The 16,601-nt window shown below is 43.9% G+C and overlaps 1 protein-coding gene across 1 annotated transcript in view; it reads right to left on the minus strand.

The window, feature by feature from the left end:
• Positions 1–10,779, minus strand: part of loxl2a (lysyl oxidase-like 2a) — a 46,475-nt gene extending 35,696 nt beyond the window's left edge. Inside the window, exons 1-3 of the mRNA XM_072658121.1 lie at positions 10,723–10,779; positions 7,257–7,550; positions 5,216–5,391 (exon numbers count right to left, since the gene is read on the minus strand). Of these exons, the coding sequence (XP_072514222.1) occupies positions 5,216–5,391; positions 7,257–7,521 (441 nt within the window). The 5' untranslated portion in view covers positions 7,522–7,550; positions 10,723–10,779. The remainder of the gene's footprint in view (positions 1–5,215; positions 5,392–7,256; positions 7,551–10,722) is intronic.
• Positions 10,780–16,601: the final 5,822 nt, after the last annotated feature.

Genomic DNA, 16,601 nt, shown 5'->3' on the forward strand with positions numbered 1-16,601 from the left:
GGGTCCTCCTGGTTGGTCTGGCTTTCTCTCTAGATTTCTTCCTCCAGCTCTGAGTAAGGTTTTCCACTGTTGCCGTTGGTTTGTCTTTATGTTTCGTGATTTGTTGATCTTTTTTCTTATTATCAGATTTCTGTATAAAGCGCTATACAAATAAATTAGCTTTGATTCAGGCCCCTGCAACGTATCTAAAATGCAGCAGGTCGGGTCGTCTTCAACGTTCCTAAATTCTGCCATGTCACTCAGACCCCTGACTCTGGTCTACAAAGCCAAGACTGGACCAGCCAGCCCCTCCGTACTTGATGGCGATGGTCAAAAGCCGATCTGCACCAAAAGCCCTTCCAGCTTCAAGTCCGGCTCGGCTCGACCCGCCATCCTTTAAGATCCACGGAAGACGAGCGTCCAGACTTTTTACTGTCCTGCACCGAAGTGGTGGAACGAACTTCCCCTGGGTGTCCGAACAACAGAGTCCAACGCTCACTGTCCTCAAACCCAGACTGAAGACCCTCCTCTTCTGAGAGTACTTGGGTGAAGAGTAGAGTATTATGGTCTCCATATTGACTTGTGTTTAGTAGAGTCTTAGAAGATTAGAGGATCTGGATTTTAGTCTATTTAAACTAGCTGAGGTTCTCCTTCAGTAAACAGTGAAGCTCTTCTGTAAGAACTCTGGAGGAGAGCGTCTGATAAATGCTGTAAATGTAAATGTAAATTAGTGTCCCCTGATTTCCTGATCCAGTGAGCCTCGTTCAGATTGACTGTGCCCTTACAATGAGGCAGAGGTGGGATTGGTGACAGTCTAGGTCCAGTATTTGTTAGCAACATTAGCCTAGCATCTCCTGTTGTAAACTAAAGAAGCACACGTCAGATGCTGAATATTTCTTGGCTAATTGACCGAATCTGGGGTCAAAGATCAATCTCTGACCCCAGTGACATTAACGAGATCCCATCAGTGATGACTGTGTAATAATTTTCAGGCGAACTTCAGACTGTAGAATCAGTTACTGCATCAGTTTAAGCTGGACTGACTTTACATTTAATACAGTGTGGTCATCTCAGAGCCGTGTGTATGGAGGAGCACCCCCCCCCAACACACACACACACACACACACCAGCCGTCTTTCCGCTCTCTGTAAAAGGGGCTCCTCTGCATCTGTAAGTCGGGATTTCCCCACAATAACGTCATTCCTTCCAGCAGTCAGCAACTTTACTCCCCGTTAGCATTCCTGAGGAGAGGGGGATGTGGGGAGGGACCCACTGTGGGGCGAATGTGTGTGTGTGTGTGTGTAATGGGGGGGGGGGGGTTTGGGGGGGGGGGGTTGCTCTGTGGTAAAGTCATTAGTCCTCATGGTCAAGAAGACGGAAAGACACACTACAGCACTTTACATCACCTTGGTTTCCATGACTACACCACAAACACCCAAACATGCACACGTGAGGGACGAGGCCGGGGCTCGGGGGCGCTCGGGGGGGAGGGGGCGGAGTGACCGGAGAGCAAACAGCAAATAAACAATAAACAAACCTCTGCTTTGAATCAGTAGTTTATAATAGGAGCTGTTCAGCAGTCAGGACAGTGTGTTCCCTCTCTCTCTCTCTCACCCATGCCAAATCTTTTTCATTTGTGAGAAAACTCTACCAACCCCCAACCCCCAATACACAGATCAGCCATAACATTAGAACCACCTGCCTAATATTGTGTAGCCCCCCCCCCAATTCTCCGCAACACTTCTGAAGGTGTCCTGTTGTATCTGAACAGGAGACCCTGTAAGTACCCCCGCTGCATACCAGGAGGGAACACCCCATAAGACCTGCTTGCTGATGTTCTGAAGATGTTCTGACCCAGTCATTGTCTAGAACACCACAGTCTGGTTCTTGTCAAAGAGTCTCAGATTCTCAGGGCCCTTGACAGGAGCCACTGGAACCAGATCGTTAATGTTTTTCACTGTGGTTTTAATGTTATGGCTGATCAGTGTATCTCCTCTTACACTTGCAGACAGTACTCTGGTCTGGATTGGAAGTGTAGAATCTGCAGTTTATAATAATAATAATAATAATAATAGTAATAATAATATACCAGGCAGTACACGAGAGCTTCAGGTTTCCTCTCTGAATCATCCCAGAAATGAGATCATTCCTCCAGCGTACAGTAGAGTCGGTCCTTAAAGACAGCGGTGGAAAGATGATCCACACTGTTGAAGCCTTCATCAGATCCTCCATCAGAACCATGTGGACAACCGCAAAGTTACGAAATCCCGCCACCAGGGAGCCAAAGCAGAACATCTTGAGCTGATAGCTTGGGTAAAAAACTCCACTTATACTGTTTCCCCCAAATGTAGTCAGTCAGGACATGTCTGAAGAACAATCCTGCTGAGCAGCCCTATTCAAGACCAGAACATGGCCCATAGTGGTAGGCTAGCTGGCTACCCAGCTCCTGACCAGCATAGTGAATGGTATTTTTGGTCATGCTGGTCATGCTAGACATACTGGTCCTACTTGTTGTCTGGCTTGGTCAGGCTGATCATGCTTGTAGACCAACTAAACCACCAAAATCAGACAAAACCAGACCACATGCTGGTGAAGAGCTAAGCTGGTCAACCAGTTTAACCAGTGACCAGGCCAGTAATGACACTAAATATCAGAAGCATCAACATTGGGCGAAATGCACGCCTAACTCGTCATACTCCCCCCAAAATGGGTGGAGCTGGTCATGCTGGTAGACCAACAAGTGCACGCTGACCGAACAGCATGACCGACATGCTCGTCAATGCCGGTCAATGCCGGTCATCCTGGTGGACCCAGCATGGTGAGACAGGTCATGCTGGTTGACCTGCTTGGTCACTGTGGTCATGCTGACTGTGTAATTGGTCAGGCTGGTCATACTGGTAGTTAATTGGCTGATTGCAGTTATTTGGGCTCATTAATCATTTACTGCAGTTGCTCACTGAATGTGATGATCTGATTGGCCAGCCGACACCGCACATGTTGTGTAAAGGGGGGATTGAGTAAGTTTGATTTTCTGCCAGATCGTCACATTACAGTCCGGGGGGGGTAGGGTGGCGGGCGGAACCTGACTCACTGGATGCTCTATTATAACCAGATGGGCGACTGCAGAGCTCCACACTCACAGAGAGTCGCAGGAAGCTGTAGATGTTCTGAAGGGGCGGAGCCTGGAGTCTGACTGGGGGAGGAGTCGCCTCGCCTGGTTTAGGGATTTCAGATGTGATTTGCATGAGAGAGACATTTGTTCCCTTGGATGCCAGAGGGAATTCCTCCCCATGGACTCATGTTCTCTCCAGAAACAGGTTTAGCTCCAGAAACGGAGAGTATACACACACACACACTCACACACACACTCACACACACACAGCATTGCATAATCTACAACACAACCGTACAAAAGACTGATGTAATGTGGTACATTCAATTCAGATTTATCCATACGTTATACACTATATGGACAAAAGTATTGGGACACCTGCTTATTCATTTCGTTTCTTCTATAAACAAGGATATTATCAAGAGTTTCTCCTGCTTCTGTTGGAGTAACTGTCTCTACTGTCCAGAGAAGAAGACTTTCTGCTAGATTAGATGGAGGAAAAGCATTGCTCTGAGGATCTGATTGCATGCAGCAACAAGAGCATTAGTGAGGTCAGGATGTTAATGATAATCACCACTTCACCTCATCATCCCCAACTCTTCACTTCCCAACTCTAGTGCCTCTATACACTACCCTAATGGATGAGGAGTGAAGCAACCAGGGTGTGATGAAAGTTCAGACTTCGGCTTTAAGGTTAAAGGTTTAACGTAAACATTTCATTCACCTTCACTGAATTATTAAAGCTTTCTTTACACAGTGCCAAAAGTAATTGGACAGTTGACTGATTGTCAGTTTCACAGCTCGGTGAGGCCTGTTCTCTCATTATTTCATGACAAATTAAGTTGTTAAATGTATTTATTAGTTTATTATCTTTTCTTCTTTAATAGTTTTTTTCCTAATATTTTTTTCAGATTCTTAAATTATTATTATTATTGTTATATTATTATTATTATTATTATTTATAATTCCTACTCAATTTTGTGTTCACTGTTATTGATAAAATATGAAAACAATAAATAAATAATTGCCACAACAACAAAAAAAAAACACTAGAGGAGGCAGGCGCTTCATTTTCAAAGTCAACAATAAGAGACACCTTCAGAAAAGGAAATACAGAGGATTTGCTTCACGTTTCAAAACCACTGGTGACATTCAAAAACTAAATGATCGGATTAGAACATCTCATAGTCTGATCAGATCTGGAGCAAGAGTAATAGTAATTTGAGTGCGGAGCAGGAAATAAAGAATATCACATCATCTGTCAAACATGGTGGAGGCACTGTTTGAACGCAGTGTCTGAACGCAGCCATGTCACTCCACTGCTGCGTTCTCTCCACTGGCTTCCTGTAGCTGCTGCCCGCATTAGATTCAGAACCCTGACGCTGGCCTACAAAGCCAAGAACGGACCAGCCCCTCCGTATCTGATGGCAATGGTCAAAAGCCGATCCGCACCAAGAGCCCTTCGAGCTTCAAGTACGGCTCGGCTCGACCCACCATCCCTCAAAATCTGCGGAAGACAAGCGTCCAGGCTTTTTTCTGTCCTGGCACCAAAGTGGTGGAACGAGCTTCCCCTGGGTGTCCGAATGGCCGAGTCGCTCGCTGTCTTCAAACGCAGACTGAAGACCCTCCTCTTCAGAGAGTACTTGGACGAATAGTTCTATGGTCGCCTTATTGTATTGTGTTTAGCAATGTCTAAAGCTTAGAGGTATCTTTTGAATTATTAGTCTATTCTAACTAGCTAAGGCTTTTCTTGGGTAAATAGCAAAGCACTTTGTAAGTCGCTCTGGATAAGAGCGTCTGCTAAATGCCGTAAATGTAAATGTAATGTAAATGTTACAGAACAGGCATGTGCAGCTGTAAGTGGACCTGGGTCGCTGGTGTTTGTTGATGATGTTCTGCTGATAGAAGCAGCAGGGTGAGTTCTGAAGTGTATAGAGCTCTACTTTCTGCTCAGATTCAGTCAAATCCTGCAAAACTTGTAGGATGGTGTCCTAAAATACACCGCAGAATCAAAACTGACTGTCCTGTTCCCAACTGAGCAGCATTTCAAGCAAATAGACCCTCAAGCAAGCAGAAACTGAAGGCCGCTGCAGTAAAGTGTGTAAGTGTGTGTGTTAGTTTTACCTCCACTTCGTTGCTGGAAGTGCTGATAAACTTAAAGCCCGGGATGCGCTTCTGAGTGCAGACCACGCCCACATCCTCAGAGTGTCTGCAGTCGGACACGCCGAAGCCGTTCGACGGACAGTCAGCTAAAGACGCCTCCCTGCCCGTGCAGTGGACGTTATCCAACCAGATACGACCTGCGGGAGCAGAAACATTAGAGCTAAGCATTCCTGAACGTGACCCTTAACCTTCAGCATTCCCAACAAGTTCCCTGAACCCCTCACACACAGGTAGTGAATCAGTCCGGACATGTTCAGAGTCTGAAGTTTGGCTTCTTTTCTTTTACACTGGAGCGCTGAGGCTAACGTAGCCTTGGGTGCCCGTGGTAAGTACTGACCACTGCATACCAGGAACACCCCACAAGACCTGATGTCTGATGTTCTGGAGATGTTCTAACCCAGTCATTGTCTAGAATCTCACAGTCTGGTTCTTGTCAAAGTGTCTCAGGTTCTTACGCTTGTCCATTTTTCCTGCTTCAACACCTTCATCACCTTCAAGATCTGACCGTTCACTCACTGCTTGATACGTAGATCAGGTAACTGGTTAATGACCCTCTGCCAGATATGTGATTTTACCTGTTCATGATGTTAAGCAGAAGCTCACAGCAGGTTAAGGCCATGTGTGTGTGTGTGTGTGTGTGTGTGTGTGTGTCTAGGTCTGTAACTCAGGGCTGTCTGACTATAACTGCTCCCTTTAATGAGTAAAACATGACTTTCCAGATATTACTGAGAGACTGTGAGGAGATCATGTCTGGTCTGAGGAGATTTCCATTAATGAAGGAAACCAGCAGCTACACCTGACTCATGGAAAAATATCTCCATGCGTGCCAGCATTGAAGATGTCACTGGTGTCGATATGTGCGTATCCAAGTACCTTAATGCTGAGTATTGACCGATACTGATGTGATCTGAGTACCTTAATGCTGAGCACTGACTGATCTCAATCTGATCTGAGTACCTTAATGCTGAGTGTCGACCGATACTGATCTGATCTGAGTACCTTAATGCCTTAATACCTTTATTGACCGATACTGATCTGATCTGAGAACCTTAATGCTGAGTATTGACCGATACTGATCTGATCTGAGAACCTTAATGCTGAGTATCAGATCCAAGTACTTTAATGCTGAGTGTCGGCCAATACCAATCTGATCCGAGCCATCATATCAGCCAATACATTTACATTTACGTCATTTATCTGACGCTCTTATCCAGAGCGACTTACAAGGTGACTTGTATTAGTGTTAGGAGTCTTGCCCCAGGGACTCTTATTGGTGTAGCGCAGCATACGGTCAACCAGACTGGGAATCGAACCCTGGTCTCCCACATGATGTAATAGCTCACTGGCAGCTAGTGGTTTTATCTGTTGCGCCACACCAACCACTGGCCAATACCAATCTAAGTACCTTAATGCTGAGTATTGGCCAATACCAATCTAATTTAAGTACCTTAATGCTGAGTATGGGCCAATGCTGATCCAATCCAAGTACCTTAATGCTGAGTATGGGCCAATGCTGATCCAATCCAAGTACTTTAATGCTGAGTATTGGCTGATACTGACCTGATCTGAGTATGTTAATGCTGAGTATCAGCTAATACCAATCTAAGTACCTTAATGCTGAGTATCGGCCAATAGTAATCTAATTTGAGTACCTTAATGCTAAGGACTGGCCAATACCAATCTGATCCGAGTACCTTAATGCTAAGTATCATCTGATAACAATACCAAAGGTTCTTATACCACAGACAAGTTCTTGTTAAGCTCCTCTGCTGCACCGTAACACTGCAGATTCTAATCTAATGCTGTATCTTTCCTCCTGAAAACACTGCTCACTGCTGCAGACTGAGAATAATGCCTGTTAATGGGGCCTAGACGACACCAGAGGTTCCGTACAGCCCTGTAGCTCCAGCCTGAAACTAAAGCACCCGGCAGACAGTGAACGTGTCTTGGCTAAATGTGTGTGAGGTAAGGGAACTATGTAGGTTAGATTTAGAAGGCCCACCTTCTCCTTTTCCATATTTGGCGGACGGAGACCAGGACACAGCTCCCAAGTACCCCAGCTCCCTGCACACCACGTGAGCGGCGGACATGTCAAAGTCGTCATCACACACCGTGCCCCACTCGTTATTATAGTACACCTCCACTCGGCCCTCGTAGTGTTTGCGCTTGTCTCCAGCCAGACGCAGCTGGATACGGGCCGGCTCGGGGTCTGCGATCACCCCCAGTACACTCACCGCTACCAGCACACAGCAGGACAGCATCGCCATGGTCACACACACCTCACTGGAGCAGGAACCTGCAGATAGACACACAGAACAGTCAGAAACAGCTGATTATTATGGACTACATTCCCAAAAATACGGGTTTGCGTCCAGGCCAAAAACCCTTTTAGCATTCGCACGGTTCTTTGAGCCTCTTTGGTTCTATATAGAATCACAGTCTTTACTAAAGAACCCTTGAAAGGCTTTTTGAGGATGCACAGTACTCTATATGTCCAAACCCCTTCTAATGAATGCATTCTGCTACTGTAAGCTGCACCCATTGCTGACACAGATGTGCAAATGCACACACACAGCTTGTCTAGTCCCTGTAGAGAAGAGGTACTGCCAATAGAATAGGACTCTCTGGAGCAGATCAACATCTGCTATTGGCACCATGCTGCCTATTGAACCTATGGAACCTATTGGCACCATGCTGTCTAATGCCAGGCGTGGGCTAGAGGGGTATAAAGCCCCCCAGCATTGAGCTGTGGAGCAGTGGAAGAACTGTGTTCTCTGGAATGATGGTGGTGGAGCTCCATCCAGTACTTTTGGGATGAGTTGGCGAGTCCTAAGTGACAGTTACTCCAACAAAAGCATGAGCAGATGTCCCAATACTTTTGTCAATATATTGTATATAGAATCATTGCCTTTACTAAATAACTCTTGAGCAGTCTTTTGAACAGCCACAGACCCAGACAAAGAGACACTGTATTTAAGAATGTGGAGGATCACGCAGACTGTCCTTTCTGTGGCCTGAGGGTCCGGGGCAGATAACTTGGGCAGATATCTCGGGCAGATGAGCGGGGCGTTGACTCTTCCAGCCCTTTTACTTTAGACAGCCCATCAAAGTGTCAGCAGAGGTGGGCTTTAGAGAAACGAGTGTGAGATGCAGAGCCTGTAATCAGCAGACTGAACTTTCCCTCACTGCTGTAGCACTTTTACTGCAGGACAGTCGCTCTGCGCTGAAACAGCAACCCGGCCTCCCCAAAAACACCCGAACAGCCACGGATCAAACTGCATACGGAGAGACAGAGAGACGCAGAGACGTGTGGGAAAACAGCACAGCTCTGATATTAAACTGTAAAACTGCATTTTCAGTGCCATTACACACACACACACACACACACACACACACACACACACACACACACACACGCATTCAGCTGCTTTAACAGCCCACGAAGAATTCCACCACAATGTTGCGGCAATGAATTCTAATGAGAAATCAAATCTCTGCCATTTGGCTGATCTTCCTCTCAACCCCTTTAAAAGCCCCTCTGACGAGAACAGCGCTGATAAGAGCAGCTCATGTTCTCCAGACCGCTGAATTCGTACAAGACCAGGAGGCTGCAGTATGCAAATGATCCCCCAACCAATCACAATGTTTGTTTACTGTGCGCTGGAGGCATCCAGACCAATCACAGATCACAACAGATGACTTTGTGAAAGTGTCTGGATGGATCAAAGCGATTCAGCTAATCCAGCAGAAGTTAAGTCTGATTCAGTGATCGATGCTAATCTATATCTAACTGTGTAGCTTAGTATTTCGCCCGTATCACTGCACTCCCACACGTCCATAGTTCTGTCCAAACCATTACACCCCCCCCCCCCCTCACATGGTCAGTATATGTTTTGCCAAGACTTCAGAAAGGAATCCACTGGCCTTTTGTTTGACCCATCCCCTCCCATACGCCTCTTTACAGTCCTGACAGCAATATTATATAGAGAAACTGATGAACAGCAAAAAATAATTTATTTAACATAAAACTTCAGGAAGACTCATATCTCAATAACCGGCATGAATTATTCAGGATCCACTACGAACTGTTCAGTATCCACTATGAATTATGCAGTATCCACTATGAACTGTTCAGTATTTACTACAAACTGTTTAGTATCCATTATGAATTGTTCAGTATCTGCTATGAATTATTCAGTATCCACTATGAACTATTCAGTATTTACTACAAACTGTTCAGTATCCACTATGAACTTTTCACTATCCATTACAAACTGTTCAGTTTCCACTATAAATTTTTTAGTGTCCACTACGAACTGTTCAGTATATACTTCAAACTGTTCAGTTTCCACTATAATTTATTCAGCATCCACTTCAAACTGCTCATTATCAATTACGAACTGTTCCGCATCCATTATGAATTGTTCACTATCCACTAAAAACTGTTCATTATCAACTACGAACTATTCAGTATCCATTACGAACTGTTCAGTTTCCACTCTGAGCTATCCAGTATGAACTGTGAGCACTCAGTAATCACTCGTATTTTAACAGACGTGTTTAGGGTCTCCCCGAACATCTCTAGAGGTTTGGAGCTGCTGCAGGAACACTCTCACCTGTTGATGAAACTGAATACCTGTCCACAGGTGAAAGCCTGAGCGTTTAGCTCTATAGGCTACTCTACTCACATTCCTTTACTGTGAGATCAGCGTATTACCTTCACTACACACAGCCTCCCTTATTCAGCAGCTCCTCCACACCTCACTCGCTGCTGTCATCTAATCTGACACCAAACATGCAGGAATTTAAGCTCTTATAGTCAAATGCATACTTGTCTTACACACACACACACACACACACACACATATATATATATATATATATATATATATATATATAGAGAGAGAGAGAGAGAGAGAGAGATAATAACAGTCCACTGACTGCTGATCATTCTAATGTTATATAGAGTTAATTACAGGTAAACACTCTCACTGCTGAGATCCAGTTCGTGGGTGTGTAAGACCTTGGAGCAGCGCTGTGTGAATGAGTGAGACTTCACAGGAATATCTCACAGCATCACTGCAGTAATACCAGTCAGGTCCTCTAGGCACTGAACAGACCGTGTGGAAGGAGAGCAATGGGAGCGAAAGCCATGCTGATCTCACTCCCTTCAGACAGACAGGACTACATGTAGGTTTACTGCTCAGGATCATGCCCTGCTGCACAGTTTCACCTCAGAACCTCACACTGCTACACGTCCAGTTAGAGAACAGGCAGGACTGTGAGCAGCAGTGCAGCAGAACTGACACCTCAGGACCTCAGACCAGCACAGAGTCCAGTGTGAACTCCTGCAGTTCCCATGTCCCAGTTCAGTCCCCCCAACATATAAAGCCAAACCCAGAGTTTACCCAACAAACAGTGAGCTGCAGAGAGTGTGCTGTGGTAGATGGGTGGAGGGTCAGACTTACCGCTGGTGTGTAGCTGTAGGTGTAGTAGCTGTAGTTGTAGTAGCTGTAGCTGTAGTTTCTGGACTCTGTATTGAATGTAAGCTGCTCTGCTGCTGCAGCTCCTTCAACACTCCTCCGCTGTTCCTCCTCTTTTTAGCCCTCACCCCGCCCCCCTCCAACTCCAACCACTCCCCCAGCCCCCTCAGACACTTGGACACGCACAAGCCTACAAGAAACAGCCCCTCAACATCCCAGAAACATCGATGACATCAGAACCGTCTGCATAGGGCATCTAAAGACATCCGCCTGGTTTAGGATTAGAAATGAATGAACTGCTAATCACACACACACACACACACACACACTCACACACACTCACACACACAAACACACACAAACACACACTCACACACACATTACCATACACTGATTTATTATTTTAATTATTTATTTTGCCTCTAAGACTGATATGTAAATGACCTCTGATTGGCTACCCTCACTCACCAATAAGCAGGCCAACACTCCTTATAACCTCAGTGGGAATTTGCTGTAGACTGAACAGGGTGTAGTTTTAATAAACACAGGGGGGGCTGAAGTGTGTGAAGTTGGCTGAATGGCTTAGCTAACTGAACCTAGCTAAGACTGCAACATCTACTGCTAACCCTACACTAACACTAAACCTACACTAAACACTTAACCCTACACTAACACTAAACCTACACTAACACTAAACCCTACACTAACACTAAACCCTACACTAACACTAAACACTTAACCCTACACTAACACTAAACCTACACTAAACACTTAACCCTACACTAACACTTAACCCTACACTAAACACTTAACCCTACACTAACACTAAACCCTACACTAACACTAAACCCTACACTAACACTAAACCTACACTAACACTAAACCCTACACTAACACTTAACCCTACACTAACACTAAACCTACACTAACACTAAACCCTACACTAACACTTAACCCTACACTAACACTAAACCTACACTAAACACTTAACCCTACACTAACACTAAACCCTACACTAACACTAAACCTACACTAACACTAAACCTACACTAAACACTTAACCCTACACTAACACTTAACCCTACACTAACACTAAACCTACACTAAACACTTAACCCTACACTAAACACTTAACCCTACACTAACACTAAACCCTACACTAACACTAAACCTACACTAAACACTTAACCCTACACTAACACTTAACCCTACACTAACACTAAACCCTACACTAAACACTTAACCCTACACTAACACTTAACCCTACACTAACACTAAACCTACACTAAACACTTAACCCTACACTAACACTAAACCTACACTAACACTAAACCTACACTAACACTAAACCCTACACTAAACACTTAACCCTACACTAACACTTAACCCTACACTAACACTAAACCTACACTAAACACTTAACCCTACACTAACACTAAACCTACACTAACACTTAACCCTACACTAACACTAAACCTACACTAAACACTTAACCCTACACTAACACTAAACCTACACTAACACTAAACCTACACTAACACTAAACCCTACACTAACACTAAACCTACACTAACACTAAACCCTACACTAAACACTTAACCCTACACTAAACACTTAACCCTACACTAACACTAAACCCTACACTAACACTAAACCTACACTAACACTAAACCCTACACTAACACTAAACCTACACTAACACTAAACCTACACTAAACACTTAACCCTACACTAACACTTAACCCTACACTAACACTAAACCTACACTAAACACTTAACCCTACACTAAACACTTAACCCTACACTAACACTAAACCCTACACTAACACTAAACCTACACTAAACACTTAACCCTACACTAACACTTAACCCTACACTAACACTAAACCCTACACTAAACACTTAACCCTACACTAACACTTAACCCTACACTAACACTAAACCTACACTAAACACTTAACCCTACACTAACACTAAACCTACACTAACACTAAACCTACACTAACACTAAACCCTACACTAAACACTTAACCCTACACTAACACTTAACCCTACACTAACACTAAACCTACACTAAACACTTAACCCTACACTAACACTAAACCTACACTAACACTAAACCTACACTAACACTTAACCCTACACTAACACTAAACCTACACTAAACACTTAACCCTACACTAACACTAAACCTACACTAACACTAAACCTACACTAACACTAAACCCTACACTAACACTAAACCTACACTAACACTAAACCCTACACTAACACTAAACCTACACTAACACTAAACCCTACACTAACACTTAACCCTACACTAACACTAAACCCTACACTAACACTTAACCCTACACTAACATTAAACCCTACACTAACACTTAACCCTACACTAACACTAAACCCTACACTAACACTTAACCCTACACTAACACTAAACCCTACACTAACATTAAACCCTACACTAACACTAAACCCTACACTAACATTAAACCCTACACTAACACTAAACCCTACACTAACACTTAACCCTACACTAACACTTAACCCTACACTAACACTTAACCCTACACTAACACTAAACCCTACACTAACACTTAACCCTACACTAACATTAAACCCTACACTAACACTTAACCCTACACTAACACTAAACCCTACACTAAACACTAAACCCTACACTAACACTAAACCATACACTAACACTTAACCCTACACTAACACTAAACCCTACACTAACACTAAACCCTACACTAAACACTTAACCCTACACTAACACTTAACCCTACACTAACATTAAACCCTACACTAACACTTAACCCTACACTAACACTAAACCCTACACTAACACTTAACCCTACACTAACACTAAACCCTACACTAACATTAAACCCTACACTAACACTAAACCCTACACTAACATTAAACCCTACACTAACACTAAACCCTACACTAACACTTAACCCTACACTAACACTAAACCCTACACTAAACACTAAACCCTACACTAACACTTAACCCTACACTAACACTTAACCCTACACTAACACTAAACCCTACACTAACACTTAACCCTACACTAACATTAAACCCTACACTAACACTTAACCCTACACTAACACTAAACCCTACACTAAACACTAAACCCTACATTAACATTAAACCCTACACTAACACTAAACCCTGCACTAACAATAAACCCTACACTAACACTAAACCATACACTAACACTTAACCCTACACTAACACTAAACCCTACACTAACACTAAACCCTACACTAAACACTTAACCCTACACTAACACTAAACCCTACACTAACACTAAACCCTACACTAAACACTAAACCCTACACTAACACTTAACCCTACACTAACACTTAACCCTACACTAAACACTAAACCCTACACTAAACACTAAACCCTAACACTTAACCCTACACTAAACACTAAACCCTACACTAACATTAAACCCTACACTAACATTAAACCCTAAATCAAATAGAAGTACATATTTTAACATCACATGAGATCAAATGTACAACAATCTGAACAAAGTATTACATAAGACAACAGGACGGTTTTATGCTTTTATTTTTTTATGTAGGCATCACAATGTATCCGCTAAGTGCTGCTCAGGTTCATCACAGAACTGTCCACTGAATAAAGACTGACAATGAAATACTCAACATATCTATATATATATATATATATATATATATATATATATATATATATATATATATATATATATATGGCGGTTACTGGATATCTGCTTACTGCTTAATGAGCTTGTAATTCAGAGAATCCAGAGACATTCAGGATGGGAATGTACAGAGGCCCAAAGGAAGGCTATGGGGTTTTGGAACATGTGTGTTACCACAGGGTTAGCTCAGACCCAGAGCTCCTAATATAGGCCCGACTCAGACTCCAGAAAAACACACGACTTCAGAGGTTGACAGACATGGACAAACATATATATGGTAAAGCTGCAAACAATACTGACCATAGAAACCTGCTCAGAGGTTAGCTTATAGCAGTGTTAGCAATGCTATAGGACTCAGACCAGACAGACATAATAACAGTGGACACTTTCATTTAGCCGATATTAAATGCATTCTGGTACTCCGGGGAAGCACATCAGCTATTCCCAGTCTCCTGCCCCCCTGACCACAGCATTATGAAGTAATTTATTTAAAAACCTGAGCATATAGGTGGTCTTCTGTGACCTCTCCCTCAGCAAAAAGCTCATCTAACAGTTATATCATTTACAGAAATTCTTAAATTACAGTAATTTCTAATAAATACAGTAAGTCTTCATATTAAGAACTTATTTAAAAGCCTATTGATTAACCCCTTAAACTCCACAGATAAAAGCATCTATAAATGATTAATGCTATAAATGATTAATAAGCCTCGGGATGTGGACATGCAATAGAGCTTCAAGGGCCCGTATGCTACATCTTCTCCCATTTAGTTTTCCCTGAGGTCAACTTTTAACATGTATGTGGGTTTAAGAACATTTACCACTCTATTCTTTATACTCAAACAGGCTGTTTCTGTTACAGGGCGGGGCTTAAGGATGAATGGGTGTGGCTAAACTGATGTGGATTAAGCAGGTGGGGTTAGCCTGCTATCTGCTGTAGGGTAAATAGGTGGGTCTAAATTGCTGAAAGATGAATGGGTAGGCTAATTGGGTGGGGCTAAACTGCTGTAGGCTATATGGTGGGTGGGCATATGTAAATGTGATCTTGGTTATGACATCACAAGCATGACAAATTAATTCAAGCTTTAAATTCATTTAATTAGACTCTTAGTCAAGAATGACATTTCCCTGAATCCGTCCCTCACAGGCTCGTCAGATGAATGAACGCGTGGGAGGTGTGTAGGGGTCAGTATGAGGTTACAGGGCTTTGAGCAGCAGCATGCCCAGCAGCAAGGTGGCGCTGTAGCCCAGAGGCTGCGCAGAATTGTGGTGCTCTCCGTGGCTGTGGGAGCGGTGCGGCCCGTTACAGTCATCAGAGAAGCAGCACTCCAGCTTCACCCCTCCGACACTCATGTGGGACTTCTCACAGAAGGACTTGTAGGAGCAGGACTTCATCACCGAGTCTGCAGAGGAGGGAAGAGGGGATGGAAACGGTGAGGCAGCGAGTCAGTGGAGCGGCGCAGGGGGGAGGGGGCTGTGGTTGGGCCTCCCACCCCCAGACTTGCTGAGCATTTATGGTCTGTTTGGTTTTCTCATTTACAGTAAAGTGCCGAGATCAGTGGAGGAAAGGACCTCACTGCATCTGCTTTACCACTGTACCACTGCCCTGCGGATCCCTCAGAACCGACTAGGTGTTCTGAAATGACTCTTTAGTTCATATTTGAACCCAAACACCCAGAGTCAGATAGTCCAATCAGGACACTTTAATCTGTGGTATGTAGGTACATTCAGCCAGGCAAGCTCTCCCATTGGCCAGTCCCTCAGGAGTTGGCGTGAAGGCCTTTCATGTCAGATCAACCACCTACATTTAAACCTTGAGCAATCAACCAATCATGTTCTGATTTACTGTGAATTACTCTAGTCATTCTGGAGGTTCTAGATAGGCTGTGAGTGTGAGCCAGTCAGAGCTGTGGTTCTACAGTGGAGGTTCTAGATAACCTCCCCCAGTCAGAGCTGTGGTTCTACAGTGGAGGTTCTAGATAAGCTCCCCCAGTCAGAGCTCTGGTTCTTCACCTAATGGTGATGAAGACGCTGTCTGATGCCTGAGACACGGTTCTACCAGAGTTCTGAGAAGAGCTCGGCTCTAGAACCTGCTTTTAGAACCAGATCATTAAAATGGTGGAGGGATACATGCTGCAGGGTGTAGTGCGGCTACAGAAAG

The sequence above is a fragment of the Salminus brasiliensis genome, chromosome 16, assembly GCF_030463535.1.
Source record: "Salminus brasiliensis chromosome 16, fSalBra1.hap2, whole genome shotgun sequence".
Classification (NCBI taxonomy): domain Eukaryota; kingdom Metazoa; phylum Chordata; class Actinopteri; order Characiformes; family Bryconidae; genus Salminus; species Salminus brasiliensis.